This window comes from Accipiter gentilis, chromosome 26, assembly GCF_929443795.1.
Source record: "Accipiter gentilis chromosome 26, bAccGen1.1, whole genome shotgun sequence".
Taxonomy (NCBI): Eukaryota; Metazoa; Chordata; class Aves; order Accipitriformes; family Accipitridae; genus Astur; species Astur gentilis.
In genome coordinates, this window is record NC_064905.1 from 13,188,099 (window position 1) to 13,213,651 (window position 25,553).

The 25,553-nt window shown below is 54.7% G+C and overlaps 1 protein-coding gene across 1 annotated transcript; it reads right to left on the reverse strand.

Moving 5' to 3' along the window:
• Positions 1 to 5,769: 5,769 nt before the first annotated feature.
• Positions 5,770 to 16,911, reverse strand: HRH2 (histamine receptor H2). Its single transcript, XM_049829581.1, has 3 exons — positions 16,818 to 16,911; positions 9,383 to 10,904; positions 5,770 to 5,901 (listed from the first exon to the last, which is right to left on the reverse strand). Exons 2-3 carry the CDS (start codon positions 10,483 to 10,485, stop codon positions 5,883 to 5,885), a joined length of 1,122 nt encoding a protein of 373 aa, XP_049685538.1. The 5' UTR covers positions 10,486 to 10,904; positions 16,818 to 16,911; the 3' UTR covers positions 5,770 to 5,882.
• Between the last annotated feature and the right edge of the window lie 8,642 nt (positions 16,912 to 25,553).

Genomic DNA, 25,553 nt, shown 5'->3' on the forward strand with positions numbered 1-25,553 from the left:
CAGGACCTCAGCTAAGGGTGGGCTTTTTGGAGATGGGGGGTGGCGAGGGGTTTTGGGGACTTCTGGGACTGCTGCCCCGGGAGAGCCAGAGGTCCCTTGATCTGGGGACATGTTTCTGTCATACTTGTGCCCTCTAGTGGCTTTGTCCCCTCTCTGGTCCCACAACCACGCTCCATCCCACGGTAGACGGGGTCATGCTTGGCATTCACGGGCGGTGGGGAAACACTGGGCAAGAAGGGCTTGGGTCAGGCCAGGAGGGCACCTTGGCACTGTGTGATGACGTCCCCATGGTCATCTCCTTCAGGCTGGAAGGGAGTGCTTCCCCTTGGTTTCAAGATGGCTTGGCATGGAAAAGTAATTTTTAGATCTAGCGGGGAGATACTGGATCCCAAAACCTTTCCAGAAGCTTGGATCCTCAGGTAAAACTGTTGGGTGAGTGACCCCAAAATGCATTTTATTCCAGAAAATCAAATCTTGAGACTTCTAACACAAAGTTTCTCATTTTTTTGACTGCTTGGGGCTGTTCGCTACCTTTCTGTCTCCTCTGTATTTAATTACATGACAGCCTGAAAAAAACCCAACACACTTTTTTCTCATTCTACTGATGTTTCTCTTCCATCTAAAAGAAACAAAACACTCCTTGGCCTCCGGCCCATGTCAGCCGCTGCTTCTCAGCTGTGCTCCTCGGGCAGGGGACTCCTGGACACCCTGTGGCTGCTCCTGCCTCCCACATGCCTCTCCCCTTCCTCACATCTCCTCTCTGCATGTTTTTGGACCCTACGCAGAGCTGTGGCAAGGATGGGAAAGGTGGTTTGGTGGGAGAAGCCCAGTCAGGCACCGCAGGTCCCTGGGATGCTGGGTGGAGCAGAGGGAGGATGGGGTCCTGTGTATCAGAGCAGTGTGAGGTCCCATGGCCCTCACAGGGACAGGGAGATGGGGATGTCTCCATGCACTTGGCAGCCATCCCTGTCCACGCTCCCACTGCTAGCTGGGGGATATTTCCTATCTGGGAAAGCAGATGTTGGTTAGGAGCTTCCTAAGCAGTTTCTCTTCCCTCCCATAACTGCTGCTTGGAGAAAGAATTAAATTCTCTTTTGTCGTCGGTTTAGGGGAGAACAAAACCAAATGTCACCTGGAGAAGTTCCTGCTGCTGCAACCCCAGGGGATGGAACTGCTGCCCCAGGACCGGGATTAGCCCATCACCAAGAAAGCCACCGTGGTCGACTGGTCCCTGGGGAGATCAGATAGATGATTGATGGTGGGATTAGATTGTACGGCAGCTGCGGTGACAGCAGTGACCTGGAGCAGCAGCTTCACCCTGCCTGTGCTTGCACAGAGCCAACCCATCCCCATGGCCTCTGGACCAGTTCATGCACTGAGCGGTGTCAGGCCTCTGCCAGCCCGGTGAGGGGCTCGGAGGCAGCAGCACTGCAGACAGCAACTGCCACAGATGTTCTGCATTTTGGATTTCTCCCCCTTCCAGCCTCGTTAGTATTGAAATTAAAAGCAAGTGTTTGTGAATTGGTAGCTGTTCTCCAAGACCCTAATTAGCAAATCTCTTCATCCCCCGGGGCTGCAATCTAATAATCAAAAAAAACCCAACACCCAAACAAGCCCCAAACCTTGTTTGATGGATCGGGAGTGCTACTGGAACAGTCGGAAGTGGCTTTTCCTGCTTAGTATGGTAATTAAACACTTCAATTGCAATTATTTTTGCAATTAGATAAGTCTCTAATTGTTATCATAGGTGGCAGGGGTTTGGGTGTGTGTTTGCCAGTTCTTCCTCTCTGAGCTGGAGCGAAGCGTGGATGCTACAGGCGATTCAAGGCCTCCTCCTGTCTGGTTGCTTTGGAGAAGACGAGTCCTCCGCACACTTGGCTGCGGGGATTCCTTTCCTGCCTCTTTGCAAAGGAAGGTGCTGATGAGGTAATTTCTCCTTCTGCTGTGGGGTGCTCACCCCGGGGCTCTCGTAGCTCCCTGAATCCAGGCCACGCGAGGGAGGACCGCGGAGGGGACGTGGCCTGCCAGGCCATCACCTCGCTGCCCACCGATGCTTTGGTGGGGCTCAGCGCTGCCCGGACTAGCTGCTGTGGGGCACTGGGGCTGCAACCCCCCGCCTCAGCCTTCTGTGCCCTCTGGAAGCCATTTGCTCTTTGCAACCGCTAATTACGAGCCGAAGGGCCAAATTCACAGAGGCGCAAGCGGTAGGTGCTGAAACTAAAAGCTGTGGTTGCTCTGGGGGTGGCGGAGCAGAGAGGGGGCCGGTGTGCCGGGTCGGAGGGGAGGGAGCCCTGCCCGAGCCGTGCGTGTTTCGAGGCACCGAGCCCCGGCGTGTTCGTGGGTGAAGCCCCGGCGTGTTCGTGGGTGAAGCCCCGCGGCGTGGCCGGGAGCGAGGGGCCGGGCGGGCAGGTCTGTCCCCGGCAGCAAGCAGGGGGAGCTCCGAGCCTGCGCTGCCGCCGCGCCGGCCCCTGCCCCGGGTTTGGGGGGCGGTGGGTGGGTCGGTTGGGGGGGGGGGGGGGCCGGGGCCCGGCAGAGCGGCAGCAGCGCTCCCCCTGCTCCCCCGCGTCCTGACCCTCACCGGGTGGGTGTCAGGCACCCCGGCCTGGCACCGTGTAGGGAGACCCTTCCAGGTACCCCCACCCGCCCCACCCCCCGAAGCTTGGGGCAGGAGTGTCCCGGAGTAGCCGCAGGGGCACCCGAAACCGAGCTCTGCCCTTGCCCGGTCCGTCTCCCGGAGCAGAGCCCTGGCACGCACAAAACCAGCTAACCCGGGGGCTCAGCACCCTCCCTTCCTGGGGGGATCCTGCCAACAGGGGTCTGCCTGTCCTCCGTTGCACCCTGGGGATGCTGTGGGGTGCAGAACGAGCACGCTGCGCCCGGGGATGTTATGGGTCAGGCTTATTCCAGGAGGAAAACTCTTGCCCCGTAGCACAGCAAGGGATCTTTGTTTGTTCCTGTCCTACCTGGTCACCACTGCCGCCTTCTTCCCACCAGTTCACGGACTGGGGGGGACTGTCTATTTGGTCCCACAGGGCAAGGTGCTCTCTGGGGGGGATGCCAGCCCTGCCCTGGGCATCTGCAACCGGTGTCCTGGGGGCCTGTGCTGTGTGTGTCCAGGCTTTGTCCTAGCAGAGGGATGGGAAAGGGACAGCAGGGTATAGTGGGACAGGGAGGCTCTTCCCAGGACAGAGCACACCCAAATAAATCAATCTTCTCATTTTCCCTCTGTGTTAAATAGATTTTTTATATACCAGTGGTGACTTCTGCACAGGCTCGGTGCAGAAACGTCCTGTTTCGGCAGTCTTAGTGTTGAGCTGCTAGGGAGGGCAGAGCCTGCGGACAAACCCTAGCAGCTTAGCGTCTCCCCATGGCCCAGCAGGCTCCAGGCCTTCTCTCCTTCTTGCAGTGGGGCTGGGACAGGGGGTGCGAAGCAGACATGGAGAGCAGGGACAGCCTGGCCTGTCTGGCACTAAGACCTCGACCATTTTCTGCTCACCCTGTGCCCTCTCAGCCTGACCCAGTGCTGTGGACCTGGGGAGGGGACCCCCATCCCGGCCCTGTTGGGGGCACACACTGACTCCCAAACCCCAGCTCCTCAGGCACCACTGCCTGCTGGTGCGGGGCTCGATGCTGGAGGTGTCACGGCCCCGATAGGACGGGGGGAGGCTCTTCTGCAGCTCCTCCAAGGGCTCTTCAAACACACCACCCTCCTGGGAAGAAGCTTGGGCAGGCAAAGGCCTCTCCAGCCGTGTTTGGGGATGGAGTAAATGCTGTGTGCCAGAGCAGGGATCCTGTAGGGGAACAGAGAGGGTGTTCAACAGCTTTGCAGGGTGCTCTTCCCCCCCCCCCCCACCCCTTTCCTGCTCCCCAGTATAAGGGATGCTGCATTAAGCAGCTGCTGTGGTGGGAAGGGACTGTGGTGCGATGCTGCGAGGATGCTTTCAGCAGAGCACGGCTATATGCTGAGTGCTGACATTTGGGCAGAGCTGAGCAGGCTCACGTCACCCCAGGACTCATCAACCCACATCTCTCTGAGTAACGTAACTTTGCTTTGTGGCTTTCTCTGCCTGCTCTTCCCACCCGCTCAGGCCAGCCAGCAGTGGTGGGGGTGTTGCCTTTGCAAACAGCTTGATAAAAGTAGTTGTCCTGGGGTCAGCAGTGCTCTGTTCCTGGGTGGTCTTTCTCCCATGGCCCATCTCCCTGCCACTGCATGTGGATTGGGGACTCTCTCAGATGAGGGACTCTTTCGGGTGGGTGCCCCATGCGAGGTGACATTTCCTGTCCCCACCCCCGTGGTGCAGAGAGGAAATCTGTGGCTACACCAGGACCTCGGATCTCCTGCAAACCTCTTCCCCATACCAACTTTGCTTCATTCTGCTTATTAGATTAGTAGTCTTTCAGGGGATGGCTGGTATTTTGCTTTTACCTCACAGAAACTAAATGGGTTTTGGAACATATGTGCAACACAAAGAGGGAAAGCATGAAGCAGAAGAGCTGGAACTGGAGTGCCCTCCACCCTGGTGCTGGGTAATGACAGCAGCAGGGATGACTCTGCCTTGTGGCTGCACTGCTGGGGCATGAGCACCTCCCCTGCCCTAGGGAGGTTCCCTGTGAGCTGTTGTGCCCTCCAGGCTTGGTTGGGGTTTCTCGCGGCTCCTTCCCATGGGACAGTGCTGGGGACTGTGGCAATGCCATCCTGGGGAGCAGCCTCTGCGCTGCCACCTCCTCACTGAGCGATGCTTGTGCCTTGGTGTGTCATGTCGAGGGACTTGCAGACCAGTGGGGCTTGATGGGGTCATGGGGACCTTGCTGCCCTGCCCTGCCCCCTTGCTCTCCAAGCCTCTGGTTCTCCTCTGGTCTCTCTGCTGATGGGCAATGGCATTTCCAGGGTGATTTACAGCTAGTCCCTCCGAGAGGCGTAGGCTGATGCTGTGCCCCAGGGCGGGGGGCACCGCACTCTCCTGCAGCAGGCCCAGCTCCTTCCAAGCAGCATGTGTGGGCAGGCAGCACCGGCTCTTGCTGTTGCCATGACCTTGGCTAAGGTTAGCAGTGCTCAGTGTACAGCAGGGACAAGTGTACCTAGCTTCCAGCACGTGGGTGACTGTATTTTCTGTCCCCAGGGCACAGTCAATACAGGAGAGCCGAGGTTATCAGCATGCAGCATTGGAAAGAGAGCATGTGGAGGTCAGGGTGACCTTGCCTGGCTCTTCCCGAGAAAGGCTGCACAAAGTGGCTCTCTGGAGCTGAGAGGCATCCCTGTGCATGGCAGCTATGTCCTCTAGCCCAGCATCATTGAGAGCGAGCAGCAATGCCCGGTGTACCATCAGCCCCTCACCCTGGGAGCCCTGCCAGCATCCCTGCGAAAGCCGCTGGCAATTTATGTGGAGCCGATGTAGGCTTGCATGAAAATGAAGCGTGCTGGAAATCCACGGTCTGAATCCAGCTGCCTCTGCAGCATGTGGAGAGACGGGCAGAATGCAGGCCTCTTCCACGGCATCGCAGGGTGGTTGTGTAAACCCACACCTCCAGGGCAGCTGGGGGGTGCACAGCCCTGGGCTTTGGGCTGGTTTTGGAGAGCAAATGGAGAGAGGAGTGAGGATGCATCTCTGATGGTATCACCCTCTGCACCAAGTACCACTGGGAGGAGATGGCTGGACCAGGGAAAATGCAGCAGGTGCCACAGCAGGGAGAGCTGCCCCCTCCCCTCACTTGCACCCAGCAACCTGGCTCTGTACTCACCCTGCAGCCCTCGCCTCTGCCACTGAGTTTCTCCCTGAGGAAAATTGAGTGGTGTCCTTTCAGCCTCACAGGATTTTGGAAGAGGGCAGCCAGGAGTTGAAGGCTGGGAGTCCTGGGTCCTAGGGCAGCGGGCTGGCTGAGACTCATGGGAAAGCTCCAGTGCTGGAAAGGGTTAAATTGCACATGAACACAGAAAGAAAAGAGAGAAAAAGAAGAGATCAGTCAGTGCCAGCCTGGTCCAGCGCCTGCCTGGTGTCTGCCCCCTGAGGCTGGCAGCAGGAGCAGGTATGTTGTGACTGGGACAGTAATCCTTTCCTGTGGGAACTGGCTTCTCTCTGCCCACAGATTGTGGCCACAGTCCTGCCCCAGGCTGCCTTGAGCACAGCTGATGAGCGCAAGAGGGTGATCCAGAGCCACTTGCTCAGCTCTGGTGTTTTCTGCCTGATACCTCCCTGTTAGTGCTGAATGCTCCTTCTCTCAGGCTTTTAATGTCTCTGGACCGCAGGGACTGGTCTCACGACCTACAGCCTTGCCCGGTACTTGGCACACTCCTCTTCAGAGTCCTGTCCCACTGCAGCGAAGCAGGTTCCTGAGGTCCCCCAGGTGTTGTGCATGCAAGTAGTGTTTTCCTATACTGGTTTTGTGTGAAGTGAGTTGCCTTGCCTCTCTGGTGCTTGGTAGGGAGACAGAGGTATCTGCCTTCCCTTGCATCCCTGCTTGGCCCTGCGCTCTCCACCCTACCTGGCCCTCACCCATGGAAATGCCTCCAGCCCTTTAATGGCTGTGGTGCTCCTTTGGCCTTTTGACTTCCAAAGCAGCAATGGCTCCCTGTCCCTGCTCCTGACTCCCCTGAGACTGGCTGCAGTTCTCCAGTATTCCCATTCTTGTTTGCTGGTCTTTTCTCTATGTCTCATGACAGGAAAGAATATTGTTTTTAAGGGCAATGGTTCAAAATACTGCCGGCTGTGCTTTCCCTTGAATGACTCCATGGAGCTGCTCTGAGTAGAGCTCTTCTGAGCTCTGGTCCTTCTTATTTGGGCAGTTAGGAGTACGTGGAGTGATTCATGTTGGTCTTTTTCTGTTAATGTGGCTGGGGCAGATGACTGGGATGACTATGCAAAAGGGAAGTGGGGAGAAAAACCAGCTTGGTTCGTGCTTGGGGTGAAATTGGCTGCCAGGCTTTGGTGTACAGGTAAATCCTGTGCCCACATGTCTTGTGTGGTATTAGTCGAACTAGATCATCTGCCAACAGACGTTTACATATCTGACTATGGAAAAAAGGGTTGGAAGGCTCCCCACACGATCCTGGGTGCGTCATTTCTGTGGAAGTGAGCAGGCTAAGAAGAGAAGTAGAGAAAGTAAAAGCTGTAACTGATCATTCGGTGCCTGAGCAAGTCTTATCTGATCGTGAGTAGAAACCACAGCGGTGGTGCTGTGTAGGATGGGAAGGAGATATCTGGATTTAGAAAGGTCAAGAAACATCCCTGTGCTCGAGGCTTCCTCTTTTGCTTCCCCACGGTTCCTGTGTATCTGCACTGTTGTGGCACTGGTTGCCACTTGCCCTCGTCACTCCAACCTCCTGCACCCTTGGGAGCAAATCCAGCTGGGAGGCTCATTGGGGTTGATTTTAGTGGTGGGGGAGCTTCACCCCACAGGGGTGAGGACGGTCTGGAGCCATGTGCCTGCTCCCTGTGCTGGGGCTTTTGCCAAGCCCTGCTGGCACTAGGCACCCACATGCTGAGGGTTTGGGGACACAGGTTGCCTGGCTACCGCTGACCCCAGGGCTTTGGATACAACTCCTGTATCAGGATCAGGCCCTCTGGGGAACCAGGGGAATGACCTTGTCTACCCAGGAAAGCTGAGGGGGGGAAGCCAGGAAGACAGTGACCTTGACCTCTGCCTGGGGAACAGAAACCCACTTTTGTTCCCCTTTTCTTTCCCTCCATCTCATTATTCTCCCTTTGTGGTAAGGCGGTACTTTGAGACATCATTGACATTTTTCTTCTCCCTCTCAGCTGTGTAGGAAAGTCCCACTGGCCTGTTCTCCACCACCAGCTCTCCCCAGCCAGCTGCAGAGCCCTGACGCGCGAGTTCCTGATTTGCCCAGGAGCTGCACTTCTCTGTGAGTAAAACAGCACAGCTCTTTCTTTGTCTCTGTGTTTGCAGCAGCATCTCTACCATGCCAGGCACATGATCTCTTTATGTTTTTATATACAACCTGCAACTATGTTCAGCAAATGCTATACCTTTGCACTCTTCATTAGTTCCTTGGACTGAAAAGGCAGCCCCAGGAGCTGTGTTCTTGTATTTGTTCGCACTTTCCTATCCCTCTGTGTCTCCTGGGTCAGACTCCCCTGCCCCAAGCTGCCCCTCTGCCTTGGGTAAAGTCAGATCTGAGCCCCAGGAGAGGCACGATGCCAGCTCAGCCTTTTGGATGGCTCTGCCCTTTGGTTCACCTCCCTACTTTCTCCTTTCGGTGCCTTGAGAGTGTGATTCTGGGACAGGATCAAGGGCACGTGCCGCAGGAGAGCAGGAACGCGGCTTCTTTGCTGGCGTGCTGGGAACGGGGAGTCGAAGGACTCCTTATCTATGGATGGAAAGTTTCTGGGCTGCTTATCAGGCACCACCTAGAAGTTAGATTAAAGTCTTGGGAGCAGCAGTTTGCACAGTGGCAGACAGCATGCTTCTCTGTTCTCCTTATGCTCAGGTGGGCAAATGCCTCTGGGCAAGACAGTGTGTGGGTGGCCCAGCCCTGTGGGGATGTGGCTGCCCAGGGAGGGGACTGGTGCCACAGCCTAGCACAGAGCTTGCCTAGCTTGCACCCATCCTTCTCCCTTGCTGCACCCACACCCCTCTGAGGCCTGACCCCCATGACATGTTTGGGGTGACACTGAGGGCATTTTTGGCTCTAATTTTACATGGTTATTTGTATTTCTAAAAATATTTGCCAACCTAATTTTGGCTCTTCTTGCTCCTTTCCAGAGATGGGAATGGAACTTGCTGTTGGCTGAATTCGCTGCTGATGCAAACTGACAGCCGAAATGCTGAGGGTGCGTGGCTCGGCTAGGAAGGGAAACTGCTGAGCTGTTCTGCAGGGAGCTGGGGACGCAGATCTCGGCTCCTGCAGGGACTCGCAGCCTGACTGCAGGTTGCCTGACTCTGTGCCCCAGGGCTAACACCCTGTTGCCCACCCTGTGACAGGCGGTCACCTTTCCCGAGTGCCCCGCAGCTCTGCTGTGTGCCTAGGCTTTGCTGGCTGCCTGCCACCGGAGAGCGGGACACGACTGCCTTTTGGGAGCAGCAGCAGCTAATGGCTGCACTCTGTTCTGTACAGAAAATTCTGATGGCAACGCTGTCCCCATTACCCAGCAGAGCCAGGGATGTTTCGTGCTCCCTGTGAATGGGTGGCGATTGCAGGGGTGGCTAGTCACATGTGAAGCTGGAGTAGCTGGTCCTGTGCTGCCAGCATGGAGGGATGCTGGTGGTGATGAATTTCTGAGTGCCTGCAAAGAGCAAGAGTTGCCTGGCCAGGGCTCTCCTGCTGGGGCATTGGCAGTTCATGGACAATGCAGTGTCCCCACCTCTGTCTTCCTCTCTGGGGACGGACCTACCATCAAAGCCCCTCATGTAAGAAGGCTCTTACCTTTTGAGTGCTCCTTCGGTCAGCAAGATCCCCTTCCCGTTCTTCATCTCCAGTTTCAGGGGTTTGCCCTCCTGCCTGCCTTGGCCCTGCCTGCACCTCCTGCCCCTGGACTGGGCCTTCTGGAGGGGAGGCAGGTGGGAGGTCCTGGGGCCCCCAGTCCTCCAGCAGTGCAGCAAGTGCTGGTATGCCACGCGGAAATCTCTGTTGAGTGTCCCGTAGAGGATGGGGTTCAGGGCTGAGTTGGCATAGCCCAGCCAGAGGACAATGGACATGGGCGTGCCTTTCACCCTGCTGTCCCCCCACATCCCCCGGTACGTGAACACTGTGAAATAGGGGAACCAGCACACGATGAACGCTCCCAACACCACCGCCAGCGTCACGGTGGCTTTGTGCTCTTTCACCATGGGTGGCATGGGGGTGTTGCTGCTGCAGCACCATGTGTGGTTTATCCTCTTGGCTTGCTCCCTTGCTATCTTGAAAATCCGGTAGTAGGTGATGCACATGAGGACCAAAGGGATGTAGAAGGTGAGCAAAGCATCCACTAGCCCGTACACAGGGTTCACCTCCAGCGTGCACTCTTTGTTGCAGTTAGGGACTGTGTTTTGGACTGCTGTCCCGTTGGTGTTCCAGCCCAGGTAGATGGGTAGGAAGGAGACCATCAGTGAAACGGTCCAAATAACAACCAAACCCACAGTCACCCTGGAGGGAGTGACGAGCTGGCTGTAGCGGAGTGGGGTCGTGACAGCAAAGTAGCGGTCCAGGCTGATCATGAAGAGGTTGAGGATGGAAGCTGTGCACAGCATGACGTCCAGGCTAGTGTAGATGTTGCACAAAGTGCTGCCAAAGGGCCACTCTTTGGTGAGTTCGTAGAAGGCGGAGAATGGCAGTACCAGGAGGCCCAGCAGCAGGTCAGTGATGGCCAAGGAGACAATGAAGCAGTTTGTCAAGCTGCGGAGCCGGCGGTCAAGGGTGACGGCCAGGCAGACGATGATGTTACCGCACAGAGTGATCACGATGAGGATGGTGAGGCAGGACCCGACCAGCAGCTGCAGGGGGAAGTCCATCCTTTTTTGAGAGCTTGTATAGTTGTAACACGGATCCATAGTGGAGTCGCATGGATGGAGCAGTCCTGCTCACACTGGCTCCAAAGCTACTTGGAGTGAGCCTCTAACAGGCAGCCCTAGAGCCCTTCCCAAAGCAACCTTGGGCCTACAGTGACCTTGGAGAACATTGCAGAGACACTTCATGTGTTCAGCCTTGTATGCTAGGAATGACGCGGTCTAGGGAAAGATGTGGCCCTGCAACTTGCTTGTGCCCCTTGGCTTCATCTGGGAGCTCAGTACTGGAGCTGATTCCCCACGGCAGCTGGTGGTGGGTCTCAACTGTTCCCTTTTCCTCTCCTGCCTTCTCTTTTCCTCTGAGTGACCATGGCGACAGGTCTTGTGAGGTCTCACGTGCTTTGCATATTTGGCTGGTGACAGCGGTCAGCAGGGACAGAAGTTTGCCACCTCCCGAGGACAACCTGCAAAGAAAGCACCAATTCAAGAGCTGCAGTGGGCAAAGGTCCTTTGAGCTGCCCCTCAAGGCCCCCAGAAATAGGGTGTCTGCACCTCCCTGGATGCTCCAGCCCACTTAAACCTGAATTGGAAAGTGTCTTCACAGCCAGGCACGCATGTCCTTGCCAGCCCTCCTCTCCCAGCCCCAGGGGTGCCCACCTAACGTAGGGTTGAGAGAAGTGCAGGGATTTTAAAGGCACTGAATTCCTACAGGCTTATGATAAAAATGAGTACTGGGAGGATATGAGGAAAGTTTTCCTGAGAAAGCTGTGCGTTGTTCTTGTACAATCTAGCAAAATTAGCACTGTGTAATTTCTGAAGCTTAGATGTGACTGTAAGTGTCCTTAAACTTTGCTTTTGTATCAGCACTTTGTAGCCGCCCATGCCTTGTGTTTGCCCCTGCTGTCAGCAACCACACTGGCTTCGGTGGCCCAGAGGAGAAAAGCTTGCTCTGCTCAGGGCCCTGGGAGGAAAAAGGAACCCATTTGTCAGTGGTGTGATGTCCTGGGGAGGAGGTGGCTGGAAAGGGCTCTGACAGCTTCATCGGTCCCATTCCCAGCAGCTGAAGGGTAGCATGCAGGTTTGTTTTTCAGGGAGAGCTTGGATGGAGCTGCTCCTGCTGTGGGACAGTGTCATGGTTTAACCCCAGCCAGAAACTAAGCACCACATAGCCACTCACTCACTCCCCCCCATCCCCACAGTTAACTCTATCCCGGCTGAAACTAGGACAGACAGGGACACAGGGTGGAGAACATCCCTTGTAGAATTACTTTTTATGACTGTTTTCTGTCAGGATGTAAATAACAAAAAGCTATATTTTGCAAGGGCAGAAACAATACAGAAACCCCCTCTAACCTCCAAAAGAGCTTTTAGCTGCTGATTACGGTGGTCTCCAGGACCACGCTGCTACTAGATTCAAAGGGGCCACGGTTCCTGTGTGATTGCGAGCAACGCCCATGTTGGGAAGGTGCCTAAAGGGAAACTGAGGCACTGCAGGGACAAGAGAGGGGGCTGGGAGCAGGCTGAGGAGCCCAACTGCCTGTGCTGGGCCCCCCACGGTGCCGCAGCTGGGGTCTCCCTCTGTGTGCTTCCCGGGTGAGGTGATGGGTCTCCCCATCCTCCCTGATGTCCTGGTGGGGGAGAGCTGCACCGGTCCCCATGGGTGGTGCAGGACCCTGTTCCCCAGGCTCTCCCCAGCCTGTGGAGTGGCAGTGAAGCCCTCCCTTGTGGTGCACAGCCTTGTGCAGGAAGGTAGAGCTGATTCTCCACAGGGTGCAACAGGCTGCAGGGATGGAGCAAACAGAAGAAGTTCCAGGAAAGGAAAAGGTCCAGCCTTGGTAGAGGACAGCGGTGAGATTTTAAAGTTAAACTCCCCCTGCAAGAACAAGATAATGATGTGGAGCAGGCTGAAATACTGTTCAGATGATTTATGTCTTTGATTCAAGGTTAAAGGCATGGGGGCCAAGGGAAGGAGTATACCAGGGAGAGAGTATACCAGGGAGACTGCATGAGTAAATAACCACTGATTGCCAGGAGCTATACGGTGGAGAGATGGGGACTGGACCAGTGAGATTAGAGATGATACCTGCAGCTTCTAAGGGAATTGAAAGTGAATGCCAAGTGATGAACCGGCCCGTGGGAAGCTGTCTGCTGAGCAGAGCAAACTCACTGCCAGACAGGGGGTCGTCTAAATTTGGGTGTTGGGATTAAGGCTGTCGGGAGAGCGATGCGACACTTTCAGATGCAGCAACAGCAGCATGCGGAGTGGTTCCTTACCTCCTGCTGCAGCGCAGGCTCTTGCCACGGAAAGCTCTTTGTTCGCACACAAAAGGAGTGTGGAACAAGCTGAGCGCTGCCTGCCCGCTGACGGCAATGACAAGAACAGGTTGTTCTCGGAGAAGGGTATTTCCAAGTGAAAGGGATGTTTTTTCATTGCTCCCAACATGTGGAAATGGCAGGATAAATTATAGGGGGAGTAGCACACTTAGAAAACGCTGTGGGTGGATTGCAGCCTCCTACGTGGCTGCTTCACCACACATCAACAACCTGCTCCTGCCACCAGCTCCCGCAGCTCAGCTCGGGCTCTGCTGGCGGGTCCCAGCTCCGGGTGCGTCGGCACGCTCGGCACCTGCCGTGGTGCAGGCAGTGCCATGGGGCAACCCCCGGCGCAGCCCTGTGCTGCAGACCTGGCCAGAAGTAGTTTTGTTTCTTGCTGCTTTTGCTAATTAGCTCAGGGCAAGAAATGAGCACTTCCCCCCCCCACCCCCCACCCTCAGGCAGGGAGTAGAAAGCATTTCCAAGTGAGATACAGAGCCACTGGGCTGAGCTGTGGAAGGAAGGAGCAGCGGTCCCCATCCCTGCAGAGGTGCCCAGGTAGAGCTGGGCTCTCGGCAGCTCTGAAAGCCCCGGCACGGCTCCCCGCACACATGGGCTGCAGGGCTCAGCTGCCTGCAAACCCTTGGGACTTTGTTCCCCCCCAGGACGGGGCAGGACCAGCATGCTGCCTGCCAGTTTAGACGTGGGATGTTGCAACCCTAACTGTGTGAGAGCCTGTGAGAGACTTTCCCGTATCCCTTGGCCAAATTATCTCATGGAAACTTTCCCCCAAGTGATCACAGCTTCCGGACATGGCTTTGCAGGACAAACAGGCTGGAGGGCTGGTGTAGATGGGGGGTCTGTGGGGTCTGCCCGCTGCCATCAAAGCGAAGTTCCCAGGGCAATGCACCCAGATTGGGACGCTCTCCTGGAACATCAGCCCTCTGGGACTCCACATCTGCCCCTGGTTTTCTGCCCAGGTCACTCGTGGCCACCTTTAATAGCAGGTCCTGTGTCCTCTGCTACTGTTGTGTTTTGGCAGATCGAGTTCATTTCCTCCTTAATGTATGAGCGGAGCAGCTGTTTCCCATGGCAGCCTTTCTAGCAATAGCCTGAATAAATGATACCCTTCCAGCCCTGTCTCAACAGGCAGCTTTTACGTTTACCTGATTATCCTCATTATGACAGCCTGGACCTGTTCCTTGTTCAAAATCACCCTCCTGATGGGGAGGGACCAGAGTAGGGCATCCCTTCTGGGTCATCCTTCTAGTGCCTTTTCTAGTGGTGCTGGTGCTCTGATGGACACGTCTGTGAAGACGTGTCAGGTTGCATTTGTTTTGTTGCAGTTATCCTGGGGTTCCCTAAAAGCCAGATATTTTTCCTATGGTGTTTTCAGCTGTTTAGAATAGCAATTTTTGCTGTTAGTCCCTAAGCATATGACATTGTGCCAGGCTGTTGTGTTTCTGTTGATCTTTGGATCCTCTGGTTCTTTTCCTGTAGTATTTAGTCCCTTGTCCAGTTCAAAACTTCTCCCAAGGTTCTCACGAGTACATTTCCTTAGAGAAACTCTCGTTTTCTTAGCCAAGATCACTAAAGAAAACCATTAGATAAAATTTATCTCTAGGCTGATCTTTAAGGAAATCTATTAATAGCCTTCTCCGGAGCATTAATGATCCTTCCATTGTAATGTATTATCATCTCCCCATTAGCCTCCTTACAATTCTCATAGTAATTCCTGCCTTCTCCTGCCTGAATAGATATTTTCTGCTCTGTTGCAACCCATGTTACATTTGATCCACTGTGTTCCCATTTAAAATGGTAATTATCTCCTCTGGGGAAGGGGCTGTGGTTTATCCATGGGAAATTTCTGTTGCATTTTACCCTTTTATTCCTCCTCCCCATCTTTCAGCATCCTTTCCTTCAGCATCGTTTATTCCAGCACTTTGTGCACTTTTGCAGCAAGACTAATGGGATGCAACGCCTGCTCTGGCAATGTAGGTAATACATTTGCTGCTATCCGTTCATGCACTTCTGGCATAATAGGTTTGTTTAAAACCTGTTAAAAGCCTAGGTACATCGGCACCACGAACGTATAGGATACATGGGCAGAAAGGAGCACTCGGCAAGAGCCTGAACGTGGCAGCCTGTCTTTGGGAAGTGTTTACCGCTACCTGAAAGGGCACTGACAGCGATGGCTGGGGGCTCAGGAGAAACTCCCCATGAAGCATTTTAGCTCTGTCCTGGGGACAGGACAGCTCTGCTCTCAGGCAGACCTGAAATGTCGCTCTGCCCCCTGCCTTAGGTTTTTTCCCAGCAAAGTGCCAGCAGAAGTCACTTAGAAGCAAAGCAAATTCCCTGGCCCTGCAGAGCTTGCAGCAGAGCGTCACGGCTTTTTGTAAAATTATGTTCAAGTGCTTCCAGAGATCAAACATCTGGGGATGCTGAGAGCTACTTCAGCCAAGGCTGTGAGATGGGCAGGAGTGTGGGGATTTCTTCTGGTCTGAAAGAGGATGTTTGAAGTTTTGTGGGGAGCAGGCAGAGCTGGGAGCTGCAGGGACCCTGGCAAAGGGCTGTTTCGATACTCTGCCAGAGTCATGAGCCTGCCTCACAATGGGACAAGACCAAATTTGCCAGAGTTGGGGCTTGAAGGCAATGTGAGAGGGAACAAACATGAGTGGTGCAGAAACTAGCTTGCCCTGCTGCCTGTGGAGGGCTTTGGTGAGGTTGTGGGGTTGTTTCTAGTTTATAAGCGGCCTTTCTAGAAGGGCTTTGCTCCTCCTCCCCACAGGTCCCATGCAGTGCTGCACCCCATAGCATCCCCCAGCATGCCTCTGCCCCTGCGCTCAGTAAGCCCCATTGCTGAAGCTCTTAAGGCTCCCTTGTTTCCATGTCTTCCTTGCAAACGCTTGTCTCCCCTCCGTTCCCTGGGGCAGGGCTGTCGGGTGTGCTGCTCGTGGGTGCTCACCCATACAAGGTGCCCTGTGCCTGCATTCAGGTGAGTAGACACAGCTCACAGGTGCACACAGATGGTTGCAGTCTCATTTTTGCAGAGCCCTTTTTGTAACTTCTCTGTGCCTCTGGGGCTGTGGGGGGACACTGAGGTCCTGCCCGGCTGCATGTCCAGACACTTTTGTCCCTGCTCCTTGGTCTCCTCTGGAGTGTGATGCTCTTTCTGCCCCATCCCAGCCTGAACCCTGGCTGATACACAGCAGCAATTATTGCCTCTGGTGTGAGCAGAGCTCTGTGGGTAAGAGGGAGTTTGGGTCACCTGAAAGCAGAAAACCCCCAAAGGTATGCAGAGACCAGCAAAGCAGTCAGCATTTTGAAAGTTCGATCTGCAGAGGGTGCCTGGGAAAGGTGAAACTGAAAACAGAGGTGCTGGGTTCGTGGGTGTACTTGTAGCTGCATGAGTTCCCAGCAGAAGTCACGGGGTTTAGCCTCCTACCGAAACCTACTCTGGCCAGGGGACAGCAGGCACTGCATACCCCTGGGGACTACCCACTGCTCCTGTGCCAGTGCCACAGCCCAGCTTGGGGGTACCCAGCCCTAGGGGTACCCTGCTCCATGGAGCCGACCGTGTCCCTGGACGGGGTAACCCCTCACTCCAGCAGACACCCACCAACTGCTGGGGTATGGAGGGCTCGATGGAGGGGCTGGGGTGCTCAGAGAAAGAGCTTGGGTAGCTCAGTGCAAGAAGTTGGCTTAGCAGCAAAACTCGTGGGGAGGCTGCTTGGGCAGAGATGCTTCACATTCATAGATGCTTGGGCAGGGCTCTGCCTTTGTGCTCTGGGCACGCTCTACCCACGTCCTCCCTCTGATCCTGATGTTCCTGGCTCCGGTGGTCCCCACCGGCAGCAGCCAGCGAAAGTCCCCAAATTGGCCTCTGCTCCAGGCACAGCGCAAGGGTCTGGTGAGCAACACCCTCTTGCTCTGACCTGGGTGGCCCATGGCAGGGTGCTTACCGCACCCCGACTTCAGCGAGGACCCACCAAACCCCTCCGAGATCTCACCTAGAAAGTGACTTACAAGCATAACAACCAAGACAAGTAAGGCAAAAGCTTTACCTGGGAAAGGTGCTGCTTTCCCACAGCCCCTGAGCAGGTGGGAGCCCTCGGTGGCTGTGTTGCCTCCAACTTTCCCCTGGTGTGCGCAGCTCAGTTTGTGAAGGCAGAGGCGCGTGCTGCGAGCGGCAGCTGCCTCCCTCTCCCTCCTCTCATACCAATATCCAGGCAGCACGGTGACTGCAACATGAGTCAGACCACAAGTGGGTGGGATCAGGGCTGTGAACACAGACACGGAGGTTATCATCCGGCAAATTTGAAATGCTGAAAGTGAGCCGTACTCCGGGCACACGGTGTGTTGGGCTCCTCCGAGCTGTGCCAGGCACGGAGAGGGGTGTGGGGTGCCGGCTGCCTCCTGTTGCTGCATCCTTGCGTGCTACAGTCACCTTCCTCGCTAATGTTAAGGTTTCAGGGCCCTTGCTGCTTGCTTGCTATGTGCAAAGCCTTCCCCCAGAGTGGCTCTCTGCTGCAGGCATGCACTTTGCCTGCTGCCGGCAGACCTGATGCCATCGCTTGCCCCGAGCACAAACCTGGCTTTGCAATTGGTGTGAGCCCCCTGAAAGTAAGCACGGCTGAGCCTGGAGCTGGGCCATCTGAGATGGCTCAGAGGCTGCAGGAGGATCGAGGCTCTTGGGTTGCATTGGGGGCAGATAAGGAAAAAGTGGGGCATAGCTGCAAAGCAGGAGGAGGAAACTGGAGCCCAGCTGGCGCTGGGGTGCAAATTTGCTCTTTGTGCAACTCAAGGCGGCAGGAGGACCCCACGCTGACGTGCTGGGGGTTCTGCACCATGGCAGGGAGAGGCTTCACATGCTCCAGGTCAGTGGCAGGGATGCTCTGGGCTGGGCATCTTTCCTGCAAGGCTGCACTTGCCTCTGCTGAAAATTGTCCTCTGAATGTGCGATGGCAGGGACGAACCACACCAAATGACAAACAGGCAGTGACAGCCTTTCGTGTCTCTCAAATCTTTCATCTGTGGGTTTCAAAGCACTGTGTGAATACCAACTGCTGGGCCAGCTGTGAAAGGACCTGTTTCCACGTTTAGCTCTCCCTCTCTAGCTGTGCAGGTCCTGGGCTGTCAGCAGAGCTCCAGCAAACCTTGGCCCACCCTCTGGCTTCACATGGTCCTGGGGAGAGCAGCACCGGCAGCGATGCACTGAGAGTGAGGTGCTTCAGACCCCACCAGCCACTTCTGAGCCCCCTAAGCAAAGAGCTAGGGACTGACTTATTACAGTCTGGATGTGTCCCTGAGTTGCCCAAGCTGGAAGGAGGCGGATCCTGCTGCTCCCCCAGACAGGCTGAGCTCCCTGAACGCCCTGTGCTGGGAACGGAGAGCACGCCCCAGCCTCCATCTCTGCCAAATGGGGATACCGGCAGCACTGGCACACAGACCAAAATGCCTTTCATGTGTCTATCTCTACAGACCAAAGCACAGATCTATCTTTAATAAGCTTATGATCTGCTGGAGCTGGAGTTTTCCCACTGATCAGCAGCCCTGTGATGTGTCTGGGCAGCAAAGCCATGGACTGGCTGCCGGGAGGTTCTCAAGTGACTGCTGTGTGCAGCGTGGGGCTGCGGAGGGGTCCCTTCCGCAAAACAAGATTCAAATCTGCTCAGGAATGTCTGCGTCAGCTAAAGTCACTGGGGTGCTGATTTATTCCAGGGCCTCTTGCTTGGCTCTGCTCTAGGAGTGACCTTTTGTCTGGAAGTCTCAGAACGCGAAGCTCCATGTAGGTATAAAGGGCTCTGGTTATCGGGGCAGAATCCCCTCTCCAGCCCCCTTGCCCTAATCCCTCCCAATAAAAGGTCCCTGCTGCCCGAGGGGCAGGAGAGCCCCACGGGGCAGGCTCTGAGCTCAGCGTGTTCCATCTTCCCAGCGCCTCTGGGGAGCTTCAAGGGTTCAGACTCTCACCCGCCTTCATCAGATCCTGGGGGCAGCCAGCAGACAGTAAGGGTTGCACTGTCCCCCCCCCCATGCTGCCTCCCCCAGCTGCTGGGACCGGCACCCCGATCCACCCCACCCAGCACCCACAGACCGGGCTGGTGTCTGGAGCTGGGGCTGGGCTGCTGTGCCTGTCCCCAGGGCTGGATCCCTCGGTCCCAGCTCTGCAGAAGGATGCTGCGTGCAGGGTGCTGGGGGTGCAGTGGTGGAGCGGTCTCAAACTTGCAGGGCCCTCTGGGTCATGGGGAATCCCACCACTTCTGCAAACCCCTCAGCACAGGAGATCTTCGAAATCAGACCTTGTGCAATGGCTGGGTGACTGTAGCTTCTGGGAGGCTGTACGGGCAGGTATGCTAGATCTGAGTTAATTGGAGAACGCAGCGCTGGAGGTGTGAGAAGCACAGCCTGCATGGACCAAGCAGCAAGCTGCAGGGAAGCAGCCAGACCTACAGCCAAAAGGAGCTGTGCAGGGGCATTCCCACTGGCATGGGCTGCTGTGCACTGTGCATCTGCAGAAGCAACCTGGGAAGCGGCAGATGTAATTCCTGCAGGGGCTGTGGCTGGAAAACATCAGTGGTGGCAAGCTCTGATAAGGAACGAGGTACTTGACACCCGTCAGACCCGACTGCTGACCCACCACACCTGCCCAGGCAGCAGGGCCATCTCAGCCAGGGTTACTGGGCTGCACGGAGCAGGCAGCGACCCAGAGACACTCATAAACTGGGACATTTACCAAGTGGGCTGTGCTGAGCCATGGGGTGAGTAACGAGTCAGGAAATGGCAAGAAGAGGTCTTCCAATGTCATCTGTGTGTGTGTGTAAAGCAGCAGTTATTAAAGGCTACAGCAATGCTGGGAGCTGGGAAAGTGCAAGAGAAGCCAGGGAAAGTCTGGGACTGCAGGAATAGGGATGCGAGATTTGGCAAACATGGGAGCTCCTGAAAAGCCTCAGATGGTGAAGTTATGCCTTGAAGGTGGCAGCCAACCTGGGAGATCACATATGGCAGCTCAGCTCTGAGACGGGCTTGGAGGTGCAGCTCGGTGCTGCTCTCCCCAGCTGGGTTGGGTTTGGAAAAACCAGAGGAGGAGGGGGAAGAGGAGTAGAAAACACCTAGAAAACAGAGTGTCTGGGTGCAGAGCAGCTCCCCAGGCAGTGCAGGCTGAGAGGAGCCAGCGGGGTGTCCCGTTGGGTTTCAGAGACATTTATGTGAACTCTGGTAGAAGATCCTGGGTTAGGGAAATGGGACTTACTGAGTTGTTTCCTCTGGAAAAATCAAACCTAAAAAGCCATGGAAAGGTGCTGACCCTGCCGTAGACTGCTGCTCTTCCTGGATACATTGGAGAGGCCAGTACCTTACTTGAATCATCTGAACACTGATTTCCAGTGGATTATATACATGGTGAAAATAAAAGACAGAGACCTCCCTGATGTGTTAATAAGCTTTTTTTTTCTTTTTTTTTTTAAACAAATACTTTCCAGTGAAATCCTGTCCAGGACAAAATGGTAAATTATGACAGAAATCTCTGATATTCCCTGCTGGGGGCTGTGTAAGCCAGAGCATGTTTGTGGGAAATAAATACTGCAAGAAAAGGACATGTACAACAGCTGCCCTGAGTCCAACACGAGGGCCGGTGGCTGTGCAAGGAACTGCTCCTGCCTGCAGACCAGGCAGCTCCCCATGGCGGTGGGAGAACCTCGCGGGGCTGTGGCTGAGCTCCAGAGCAACATCCTGCTTGCTGATACATTTTTGGCATACCATAAATCCTGGATGTTCCAGGAATATCTCTGTCCAAAGGCGCCTTTCCTGTACTGGGATACATGTACTGGAGAAGAAAAGGATGCTTGGGCCTTTCCCACCCCCTTGGTTGCTGCAATGCTGATCTCAAGGAGGCTTAGCAGGATTCCATCTGCTGTGATATAGTGTCAGACTATAGGCACAGTCTGTGATATATTTCTTAAGCTTCTCTTAGTGCAAAGAGAGGATGTTAGAGGTTTATTTCCAGGTTGCTGGTCTATTTGTGTTACACAAAGCTCTCCAAGCTCTAATGAGAACTGGAGGGTGCTGGCTGGCTTCACACTAGTATGGAGCAGTCTTCAGGCAGTTGAAGGCTCACATGTTTTCCAGTGTGTCCAAGGGCCGAGGAGGATCCTCGGTTCACCTGAACACAGCTGTTTGTAAATTAAACTGTGCTAGGGAGAGAGCAGTTCGTATGCCACCAGTACAGGGGTTTTCATCTCTCTGACGTGCTGTAAAGAGAAAAAGGAAAGGCTGAGGTGCGTGGGATGAGGTGACAGTCGTTCCGCCCCAGACCACAAGGCTGGGAGGGGAGTGGGAGCCTTGGCGCAGCGTGCACCCACCCGCCGGCGTGCATGAGGCGTCCCCAGGAAGGGAGCAACCAGCTTCGGCTCTGATGAGTGGGTCTTTTACGGGCTTTAGCACAAACCTTGCCAAATGCACTTGTGCATGTCCTTGTTTTCCAGATAAATATTTAATCCTCCTCCAAACACTGCTGAGATCGTGGCCTGGGTAATATCTTGTGGCAGCAGGTTAATTTGGGGCTGTGCAAAGCTGTTGCCCTCTCTGTGGGTGGAGGAGGCTGAGCCGCGGCTCAGGGCTGCTCATGGTCCAGGAGCAGGGTGGGAGGATGGGATGCTCCGGGCTGCAGCCCTGCTCAGATCCCTCCTAGTGTTTTTGGGCCCTCTGTCAGGAAGGTCTGCCAATTTCTGCAGGAATAAGCTGTCTAGTTTCAGCTCGGGGCCAGTGAAGCCTGGTCTGTGTATGTAAGTGCCTGCTCCGAGGCTGTTTGGGTGGTTTAGGACCTCTCAGAGCTGGAAGCCGGCACCTGCCCCATCGCTTTGCAGAGGAGGATTGCCTGCTTGAGTCCCAGGTGCTTCCGAAGCATTTCCCTGCAAAGCTGCCAGGAGGTCGTGCTGCTGGGCACAGGGCAGGAATGAAAGGATTAGCAAAACGGTCCCCTGCAGCCGGACCGCCATGGGGCTGGCAAGGAGCACAGAGCTCCGTGCGCGGACCTGGACTCGGGCATTGCCCAGGCAGGCTGCCGGCTGCTGCTGCCAGCTCACACCCTGCCTGGGCCCCTTCTGTGCCCCTGCCTGACCCGCCGGCACGGGCAGACGGGGCACGGGGACGCCCTGAAAGGACCGAGGGTTGTGGAGGGACCGTGAAGCCAACGCAGTGCCGAGCAGCTCCCAGCACGAGGTGTGGATGTGCGGCACCAGCAGGTCTCTGAAAGCAGACCCCGACAGCGAGGGCTACCTGGGGAGGGAGCAGCATCGCTTCACTGATGTGGTGTGTGCAAGCTCAGCCAGGTCAGGACAGAGGCGGTGCCACCCTCCCTGCAATGTGCCGTTCCTCTGTGCCAAACTGCTGTGACCTCCATCTCATGTCCCGCTGCAGGTAGCTTTGTAAAAATGGGGGCTGCGGCTGTGGGATGCTGCTCCCTGGCTTGCAATGGCACTGCAGCTGCACGTGGGAGGGGGGTAAAGAAGTGGAGGATCTTTCTGCCCTGACCCACAGCGTGAATGTCCTCTGCTGAAGGTGGGGCTTCTCACAGTCCCAGGCTTGATACCAGCCTCCTCGCCTTGTGTCCTCTGTGCAGGAGGACCTGGAGCACCTACCAGGGAGAGCAAAGCCAACTACGACCTTCTTCTTCCTGGAGGCTTGTCCGGCTGAAAAGCTCCGAGGGTGAGGAGCACACGTGATAGTGGCCTGGAGGACACGTCTTCTGAGAAAAGACTGACAGGATTTTGAAGGAGCAGATCTCGTAACCTGCATATATTTCCAGTTTCACCACAGGGAAGGAAAGTAGAGTTCCCTACCCCGAGAGGAGAAGTAGCAGCCAAGGGCTTAGACTGCACAAACTAAGGTTAATTTAGACTTACTCATGATAAGGATAGTCACACACTGGAAGGAATTTCTTAAGGAGATTTAGGTTGGACAAAGTCCCAAAGTCAACACAGGGTTGGAGCGCCTGGCAAGAGGCATCGCGAGCAGCAGCCGTCACAGCACCCATGCATTGCTTTCCCATCTTCCTTATATACAACAACTATATACCATGAGCTTCTGGGAACCATCAACATGAGAACGGCAGTAGTGGCTCAGAGCAAAAGACCTGCTGTCTAATAATAATCACCTATGAAAAAAAATAAAAGCAGGCGGTGAAACGTGCTTGGAGCCTTCCCCCTGCAAACCACAAGCTGAGACTTGTGACAGGCGCTCCGTGACAGCCATGCTGATGGAGAAGAGCAGACACTGCCGTGCCCAGGACGGGCTTGCCCCAGGTGGACTGGTCAGACCCGTCCTTCCTGGTATGGGAAGTGTGAGAGCTGGTGTGGTAAGGCCACAAATTCCCAAATACACATTTTTTTTTTTTCCCCTTAGGAAGCCTGGAATGAGGCCAAAAATGTAGGGCTGGAATCTCTCCCCAGACAATTAATTATTACAGAGAGACAATTTGTTAAGCAAGAGAGGCTTTTAATTTGTAAGAGCTCATCTATTCTTATTGTATCTTTTAAACTGAAGGAAGCAGAGTTGATCAAAATAGACTTGAAATACAAAATTTTAATTTAGGGGCTATGTTCAATGTGCCAACAAAAATAGGAAACAGCTCTCTCAGAAGAGCATGCTCCCCTCAAACCAAGCATGAGTCTGCAGTAAGTGCTCCAGAACAGCTCAAATCGTTACAAAACCACTCAGAAATCTTATTGTGAGATTGAGCCGGACTTGCTCAGGAAAGGCAGGACGGTGCCCATTGCTGATTGCTGCCCAGGCACTGATTCTCTGCCTGCAGGGATCTCACCCGTGCAGCATGGGATGTCCGAGGGGAGGCAAGGGATGGGGTTTGGGGGAGCCCAAAGTAACCAGCATTTGCAGCCTTGCCAGGAGACGATGGGATCAGAGCTGTGATCTGCCACACCTTTGGGAAGACCCATCAAGTTTAGGTTACACAAGGGATAGGACAGGGGATGGGGCAATTGCAAGGGGTCCTGGCTAGGGAGCCGAGCCAAGTCCTGCAGCCAGCTGAAGCATCTTCACTCCACTTGTCCAGCCATGGATTCCCCACAGCAGGACCCCAAATTGCGAGGCAGGTAGTGAAGAAAGTGGTAGAGAGCCATGATGGGCCTGGGAAAGGCTTTCAGGCTGTCATCCCACACGCCGTGGCTTCCCTGCTCAGTGCTGGGTGGGGACAGGCACAGCCCCCTGTGTCAGGATGAGCAGCCATGCTGCCACCGGCGGGTGAGCCAGGGCTGCGGCAGCACAGGGACCTGTCCAGGGAACATTTGCAGTTTAGCATCTTTTCATCAGAAAACACGGGTTCTTCAAAGCTGCCAGTCTGTGCAGATAAAGATACGTTTTGACCAGTCTCCTTATTGCACTTGTTCTTTTGAAGTATCTATATTTAGAAATCTTTGTGAAGTCTTGCATTGACACTTTTCAAAGGAGAATGGTTCATTTTTTTGCTTTGAAACAACTTATTGAGAAATTTGTGCTCATCTGCAGCATAACATGTAGGTGGGGATGTAGAAAAGGCTGGAAATGGAAGTGAAATGACCCTTTCTGTCATTGCTCTGGACTTCTCACGTGCAAAATATGTTGAGATCCCAACTTTTTGTCCCAATTCAAGCTGGGAATTACTCTCTTTTAAGTCTGTGCATGGATGCCATTTCTTATCTAGTTGAAAAGCTGCATGAAACAGCCACTAACTGGAAATAAAATCCTGTTTTCCGTAAAAGACAAGGGACTCTCCCCAAACAAGGCATTGCTCCCTTGAGACTGCAGGTCCGTTGAGAAGGAGTTTGCTGTAAAGATTGTATCAGCTGGCTGGACGAGAGGAGCCAGCCCGTGGGCAATTCAGTTGGAAGCAGAATCCACTCTGTTTGCTTCAGTTTAAAAAATAATAATCTGTAATGAAGTGAAGGCAAACGGGAAAATGGGTAGAAATTGAATTAGAGCTGTGGTTGTTCCAGTACTCCCCTGCAGCCTTCTGCAAGCTAAGCCCCTCCCAACCCAGCCTGCTTCCCAGCCACCTCCGAAGCCTGGAGAGGCACCAGTAGGTGCAATGGGGCAATTTGTGTTTGGGGGTGCTGGCTTCTTGGAAGGAGGGTGAGAAATTTAAAGGTAAATTACTCCAAATAAACAAACCGATGCTGCTGCTGGGCTATGCAGCAAGAGCCTGTTAGTGATGGAAGCTGCGTGTGCTGGCTCTGCATGGCAGCATTAGATTAGCATAGCTGATTAGGCACGTTGCAGTCTCGACTTTCTGCTTAGCAGAGCTGGGGATTTTCCTAGAAGTGTCTAGAAATCAGATGGCAAGTCAAGTGGTTTGGTTATGGGAAGGAGAATTAGCACTCACACGTACGCTGCAGGCAGGCAGGAGCTGAGAGGAATGACATGTTCCTCCAGTATTTTTTGGCTGGGACCAAAACTGGTTCCAAGTCGTGAAGCTGGGATACTCCCACAGTGATGCTCAAAGACTCTTGCTTCTGGATCTCCATTTACCTGGGACATGTCAGGCCCGTGAACACTGTGAGCCCAGTCCTGGTTTTGGGCTGACATCATCCATAAAAACCTGTTCCAAACCTGCTCTAGCCCCCTGCCATAGCCTTGCCAGCCCAGGAGCAGGGTGCTGGCGCTGATCTGCCTTGCAGCCTGTGGGCCAGTCCCTGCCCCCCCAGGCTATCAGAGACTTAGTGCCCTGGTGCTCCAGCAAACACTTTGCTGCAGTTGAGGTAGATTAGATCTCCATTCCTCCTATTTATAGAGGCAGTATCTTATCTGTGAGT